General features: G+C 49.5%; 1 protein-coding gene across 2 annotated transcripts in view; it reads right to left on the reverse strand.

The window, feature by feature from the left end:
* Positions 1–1575: 1575 nt before the first annotated feature.
* ZKSCAN8 (zinc finger with KRAB and SCAN domains 8) overlaps positions 1576–7503 on the reverse strand; it is a 13185-nt gene continuing 7257 nt past the window's right edge. For both annotated transcript variants that reach the window (XM_023534380.1, XM_011366325.2), the window contains 4 exons: positions 7008–7149; positions 5250–5338; positions 4843–4966; positions 1576–4205 (listed from right to left, as the gene is read on the reverse strand). In XM_023534380.1, the coding sequence (XP_023390148.1) occupies positions 3244–4205; positions 4843–4966; positions 5250–5338; positions 7008–7149 (1317 nt within the window). In that variant the 3' untranslated portion in view covers positions 1576–3243. The remainder of the gene's footprint in view (positions 4206–4842; positions 4967–5249; positions 5339–7007; positions 7150–7503) is intronic.

Raw genomic sequence — 7503 nt, forward strand, 5'->3', positions numbered from 1 at the left:
TCTTTTCCCTCCATAATTCTACTTTCCTGGGGCGTTCTAGAGAGAAATGTATTTGAACGTGTAAGCTACTGCCTCATCCTCCCAGTTACTCTTTTAAACGTGTTTTGTTTACACAGTTTAGTTTTCTAGCCCTATCAGGCATCAAAAGTGTCAACACTTAGATATCATTATAAACCAAAACGACATTTTCAACCAGTTGTAGTAATTGTAATGGATTTGCACTATGCTGCACGATCCTGTCCCCAGTACCTCCTATAACCAGGGACACAACACTCCAAAACGGCTGCCCAGGGTTAGGGTGTTCATCAGGGACACGGCGTCACAGTGGTCAGCAGCACGGGCTCGAGGATCAGGATGTGCAGGTTAGAATCTCTGCTCTAACGTGTACCGGCTGTGTAATCTTGGTTAACTCATTCCACTCCCTGAGCCTCAGCTTTCTCACCTATAAAAGGGGGAATATAATCATATTGATCACAGCATGAGAAAGAATTAACACAGGGTTTGGCACACAGTAAGTGCTCAATAAACATCAGCCATTATTATCTAGAGCCTCAGAACCACGAGCAGCGCTAACTGCTCTCTATGGGAATCGAGCACCATGTTCCAGCACGGCCACCTTGCTCAAGGCAGACACCCTCTGACACCTAAGAGGCCTTTCCTGCGACGATGCTGGATGGCAGGAGTTACGGAACTGTTTTGTCATTCCGAGTGCAAACACGGGAAGCTGAGGATGGTAGAAGGCAGCACTGGTGAACAGTTCATCAAATGAAGAGCATAAAAATGGAACCTGCAGGGTAAAGGAACTTCGTGTATGTCACTGTTAGCTCAAAATCAGGTCACACAGACCGATCAACAATATTCTAATGCTGAAAGTGAGAACTGGAGACCAAAAATGGGCTTCTACTCACACCCCTAAAGGAACAATAGCCTTCTCCACCACGTCACCCTCCCTGGCCATTTCCGAGGCTGCCCTTTCAAGTGAGTCTTTCTTCCCTTCCGCCAAGTCAAACACTGGGCTGGCTGCGCGCTGCTCTGAGCAAAGAGATGTTAGCTGGGACGTCTACAGTCATTTCAGTGTGTTGCTCTGCTAAGAGCTTCCATTGAGATAGAAAACAAATTACAGAAGTCTAAACTATATGGGACTGAGTGTGTGTACACACGCACGTGTACACACGCGTCCTCCCTCTGACAACGCGCCCATCCTATGTAACATCTGCACTCAAGAAGCACTGGCCTCAGAATCTCACAGAGGGTAAAGGCACAACTGACACAGAGAGCAAAGGTCTAGACACAACCAGATTTCTCACTTTCCAGTTACTTGAAGTTTCAAGTATGAGAGAATTAGGGATGGTAACATATGAGCCAAAAGGAGAAGAGCAGGGAGAAGCAAAAGGAAGAGTAAGAAAACGAAGGACAACGAAAAGCGCTGTTTTGAAAAGTTAACCAGGAAACCAGGATGACAAATGACAGGTGGGACCAGCGACTCGCTGAGACAGGTGTCGGCAGCCTTGACGACGGTGGTGGTGAAGGGATGTTAAAGGGAAGGGACTTACGATCCCAAAGGTGGACCTTTATGGTGTAAGGTTTCATGACTGATTTTGAAGAACGTTGTTTAGGGAACTTGCGTGCTAAGTGCTATCCCTGCTCAGAGCGGTCCCTGAGTGGTTACGTGCTGCTCCTGGGTTTTCACCCGAACGGACACCCTATTCTCCTGAACAGGTGTAGTGGAATCGGTGCCAGCTGTGACAGATGACTTTGTAAATGGCCAAAAGTGACTCAACTCCGAATCGAGTGAATAAGTGGGTAACCAAACGGCCAAAAATGAGATGTGAATCGAGAGAAACACCGTGTTTCTTGCATGGTTTATCAAAAGGGGATTTGAGAGCGTTCAGAACATCTGGAGCAGCGACAGGTCTACTGGCCTTTAAATCACAACCGCCCCATCGAAGGGCCAACCCACATCTGGATGCTAAGTTCTCCTGTCCCTTTAAACCAGCCTCACTACTCCACGCAAAGTCCCTTGGCAGCAAGCCACAAGCCTCAAAGATGAAACACAGCGCCTGGTGACGGTGGGCTGGGAGTTGTCTCTGCTGGACTACAGGATTCAGAAGCGAGGAACCGTGGGCTGAAGCGCTCAAGAGGCAGCCACTGTAGACATGTATAGCTAATGGTGACACCAAAAGAGAATGACGAGTGAGGTGCAGAGGCCACAGAAGGAGGGGGTCCAGGGTCATGACAAGAGTGACAGACCACCTGGTCAGGAACCAGAGAGCAGTACTGTGATGGGCCGACAGGGACAAGTGTACGTTCTCTGTGGGGACTTAACTCTTCTTCAAGTCCCTGTCTCCTTCCTCCCATGTGATGCCACACGTAGCAGAGTGTGAACACGTACTTGCATTACAGTGTACAGCAGGACGGTGAAGAGGAGAGCCAAAGTCACCAAAAGGTACAACCATCCACGCCCAAGGGCAGCGGGCTAACCTCCCCTCCCCTCGCTCTCTGCACATGCCCACAACCACCAATAACGCATCCACGTCTTTAGCTAACATGGGCACTGGGGCCGGCTGTGCTGAAGGGTACGTATGGGTGTCAGTGACTCCGTGGGGCCAAAGTGACATGCGAAGAAAAATGCTGTTAAAAATGTAGCATTCCAAGTTTACGTGGGGATACGGCTCTCCAGTATCGGGAACCTCAGAATAAAATAAAATGCACACTGAAGCATAAATCCATTAACTGTCTGCAAAAACTGCTATAGAACTGGGATCTCAGAGAGCTACACGCAAACGTAAATCTCACACAGAGGCTGCTTCGATCAGGTTAGCCGCATGACTGCAACTTCAGGGTTATGAGTAAACGGAGAAGGGGATACAGGAGATGGGACGAGGCAGAGGAACCAGGAGCCGCCTCTCTCAAACCTACAGCTACTCACCCAAAAGACAGAGCTAAGTGCCTCGCACTCCAGCAAGTAACCCGCTCTACTGCTACTTTAAGCTTCTACAGGAGACACTAGGCCTTCGGAGCTCCACTCCATCAGGACCTCCAAAGACAGTCACACTAACCCACCTGCATCAAGGCACTGGCGCAAACACTGAACGGCTGTCCTAACTCCGCCACCGATTCTGATCCTCCGGAAGGCTGCGCTGAGGACAAACTTCCTGCGCTTTCAGTACCCTGAAAGCCCTCTCACGTGCATGTGGTTTCTCTAAGGCTGAACAATGCCCACACTACGACCCGAGTTTCTTCCTAGACGCCTATGGATTCAGACTTTTCTCCACTGTGGATTCTCTGATGTCGAATGAGACTCGACCTCTGAATGAAGGCCTTCCCACACTCACTGCACTGATAAGGCTTCTCCCCTGTGTGAATTCTCAGGTGCTGAATGAGGCCCGTGTTCCCATTGAAAGCTTTCCCGCACTCTTTACATTTATAGGGTCTTTCTCCGGTATGGATTCTCTGGTGTTCAATCAGGCCTGACTTCTGACTGAAGGCCCTCCCACATTCGTTGCACTTGTAGGGCTTCTCCCCAGTGTGGCTTCTCTGATGGCCAATGAGATGTGAGCTCCGCCTGAAGGTTTTCCCACACTCATCACACTCATAGGGCTTCTCCCCAGTGTGGATTCTCTGATGTCCAATGAGGTGCGAGCTATGACTGAAGGCCTTCCCACACTCATTACACTCGTAAGGTCTCTCCCCACTGTGGATCCTCTGGTGCAGGATCAGGCCGGCACTCTGGCTGAATGCCTTCCCGCACTGACTGCATTGGTACGGCTTCTCCCCAGTGTGGATTCTCTGGTGCAGGATCAGGCCTGTGTTCTGGCTGAAGGCTTTGCCACACTCCTTACAGTGATAGCGTTTTACTTTGTTGTGGATGTCCTGATGGGAGAGAAGGGCTGACCTGTAACTGAAGGCTTTCCCACACACGTTACACTGATAGGGCTTCTCCCCAGTGTGGATTCTCCAATGGCGAACAAGGCCTGAGCTCTGAGCAAAGCTCTTCCCACATTCGTCACACTTATGTCGTCTCTCTTGGGTGGGATTTCCCCGCTGCCTCTCTAATCTGCCCAGAAGGTCTCGAGCTTCTCCATGCTCAAGACCCCCGATAGCATCCCCGTTGCACTTGGCAGCCGTCTCTCCATGTGGGTGGGCTCCGGTAGGTATTACCTGTTTCGAAGCTAATTCCCTGTTCTCATTCCTGGTCTCACCACCTGAAATAAAAATGTAACAAACGTTAAGCCAATGTCACTTCCTGTCCTTTATGTTAGGAGAAAAGAACTGAAGATCAAAGGAAAATGCACATGGAACAGCTACGCGTAAATGCAGAGCTTCCGTCTCCAAAATGCCTTCGTAAAACGGGGAGGCAGGAGCAGAGGCAGACTCAAGCCCACAGGCCAACAGGGGCACAAGTTGGTGGAGGGGAAACTAAGCTAGGGGAGGGATCGACGGAGAGAAGTGGAAGGGGTACAGAACCAGTATAAGACCCAACGAGTGCGACGAAAATGGAAAAAAGCACCAAAGAGTCGCTGAGAGGGAGGGGCATAACGGCCCTAAGGGAGGGACATCCACGCAAAGATCTTCCAGGGCCTGGGAGCAGAGTGAACTCAGAAAACACTAAAGGATTTCAACGTCCGACTGGCACACAAACCAATACCCAGTTACGAACGTAAGGTGAGTGAGGCCTGGCCTGGAAAATCACTTTCATTTCAGACCTCAAGAAGTCTCAATGCTGTATCTCTCTCTTGGATCCTAAGTTCAAACTCGACTATGTCTTTCAGGAAGCTCACAGCCAAGTGCACATAAAAACAAACAAAAACCGTAACTGACAGTAATCAGAGCTCTCCTTACCCAGGGAGAACGTGCTCCTGTAATTCTCTGGCCTGTTATCTCCACTCAGATCCTTCTGGGATGGATCGAGAAGCCACTCTTCTCGAATCAGGGACACGGCCATGTCTTCGATTTTCTCCAGAGTCTGAAACAGAACAAGATCCCCATTTGGAGATGGACGAGGACTGTCGCACAGCTCAAACAGTGTCAGAGAGACCCACTGAGAGAGAGTCAAAAGCCGGGACCATACTGTGTGAAGGGATCTAAAGAGCTGGGAGGAGGAAAATGCACCAGGTTTACTGAGGGAGAAGGGGGAATCAAGGACCAATCTGTCTCTGTTCAAAAAGATTTGGGGTAAGTTCTTGGTTGAGCACCACAGACACTACCTAGGACAGCCACGGGGTTTAGTGGGAAGGAACACAGCTCACCTGGAAGCCCGCTGTTAGAAGTGTAGCTGTCACCTGGTCTCCGGGACTTCCTTTCTGGGAAGCAGTGGGACTCTGAGAAGCAGATCCGGCTGAGAGAGAAGAGGGAGCCGTGAATGAGGTCAGTGAATGAGATCAGCCTTGACCCATCTGTCCATTAGCAGGTATGCACGCTAGAGATTTACATATGAAAAGCTGGTATCCTGGGCTCTGGGTCCACACAGAACACCTGCACTTTGATGTCCCACTCAGCCTGAAGTTACACGTCAAAAAGACAAGGTGCACTCCTTCCCTAACAGGAACGGTTTCACAATTTCTTCTCCACCACCAAAGCCCAATACGAACCCCGTGCTTGTTACAGTGTTTCTTCAGGTGGCCGTCTCTGGGCAACTGAAAATGAAGGCCTAACTCAATCCAACTCTACTAAGTCTATAACCTTTCCGAAACGTCTTCCAGAATGGCCAGTATCCACTTCCTTGAGATATCGGACAGCGCAATACCAGAATCGGGCAACGGGTCTTAGAACTTTAGACAAGAATTGTATTAATAATTGAACATGTTTCTATGCGTCTTCGGAACTATTAAAAATTTACTTCTACTGAACTACTATAAACTGCATAAATAAAAAAAAATAAGAAATGCAGGGCAAGTGAGAGATGAGACTAGAACATCTCATTCTGTAGTAAAGCAAGTTCTTAAAAAATGATGGGAAGATGTCAAAAGGACACAAGAGCCAGACTGAAGGGGCCTTCTCTGGTGAGGCAGCAAAATGAAGATGATAACAGAATATTTATGGGATAAAATATGAATATGTGAGTCCATACGATAATAAAATAAAATGGGGAGAAAGGAACCCTCTCCATTATGATAAACAAATAAATGTAGAAGGAATGATAGAAAACTTATTTCTAACTATCACGGTGATCACTTGAAGATCAGTGAATGCTAGTCTGACGAGGCTCAGGATATTTACACAGACTCCAGAGAATCTCCCCACAAATTACTTATTAATTACAAAGAAAAAAATAGTAACTTTTTAATAATTAACCCAGCAAGAATAACCTTAACCAAGTCATCAAAGATACCAGCACCAACAGCAGGACAAATTCCCACTGGAGCCCTGAGAAGGACACACCACCGCTTCTGGGGGTTCCTGTCAAATACACGGCTTGAATCTAAATGTGAAGAAACATCACAGAAGCCCAAATTGCAGCCACTTTACAAAATAACTGACCCGCACTCTTCAAAAATATCAAGATCACGAAAGCAAAGAAAGGCTGAGGAACTATTCCAAATTAAAGACTAAAAGGACGGGACAAATGATGGCCAGCTGTCATCTTGGACCGGACTCTGGAAGAACAGTCACTGTTGGAACAACTGGCAAAACATGAACACGAAGCATGGACGAGATCAGTATCGCATCAGCGATACATCTGACTGACGGAAAACGCCCTGTCTGAGGAAACACATACTGAATTATTTACAAATAAAGTGGCATAAAGATACCAGCAAAACCTCAAAAAACGCCTTGTTGGAAATACACCAGGGTAACAAAATTGCGTGAATACATAAAAACCCCCAAAGTCTTTGACTTGTTCATGAGTTAGCCCTGGGACTGACAGTCTGTCCGAGATCGACGTTTAAAGCGAGCCTCACGCCTGGTCGGTAAGGACGGCTTCTCCAGGAGCCTGACAAGTGTGTGTGGGGGGGGACCTCCCCTCCTCTGCGCTCTCCCCGCCCCCGGGATGCGTGGCTCCTCACCGCTCTCCCGCGGCCCCGGGAGCACCGTGGGTGTGTGCTGGGCGGCCACAGGCTGGGGCTGAGCATCCGCAGGCTCCGGCGCGGGCTCTGAGGGCAGCCTCTCCTCCCAGAGGACCCTGTGTCCAAGTGCACCAGCTGGGACCTGGAAACACAGGACAGCTGCGTTACGGAAACCCCTCTGAGAAATGCGGTGAGCGCCGTGCGGGACCGAGAGCACATCTCCAGGGACACGCGCCTGGGAAGGGGAGCGGCAGACCCCGGTTGCTTCCTCGAGCCGTCAGGGACACGAGGTGCTGACCTGAGCTGTGGCTGAAGGAGGGAGCTGCGGGCGCCGCCCCACCCTGCCCGGCACCAGTGCTCTCGCTCCCCAGGCAGGCGAAGGACGGGGGCAGCAAACACAGAGCAGCGCGATTCAGTGGCAACACTTTTGATAAGGAGCTAGGAAACCTGAGCTGTGGTTTCAGACCTGCCTCTCATATCCGGGTGCCCCTGAGAA

Source organism: Pteropus vampyrus, unplaced genomic scaffold, assembly GCF_000151845.1.
Source record: "Pteropus vampyrus isolate Shadow unplaced genomic scaffold, Pvam_2.0 Scaffold124, whole genome shotgun sequence".
NCBI lineage: Eukaryota > Metazoa > Chordata > Mammalia > Chiroptera > Pteropodidae > Pteropus > Pteropus vampyrus.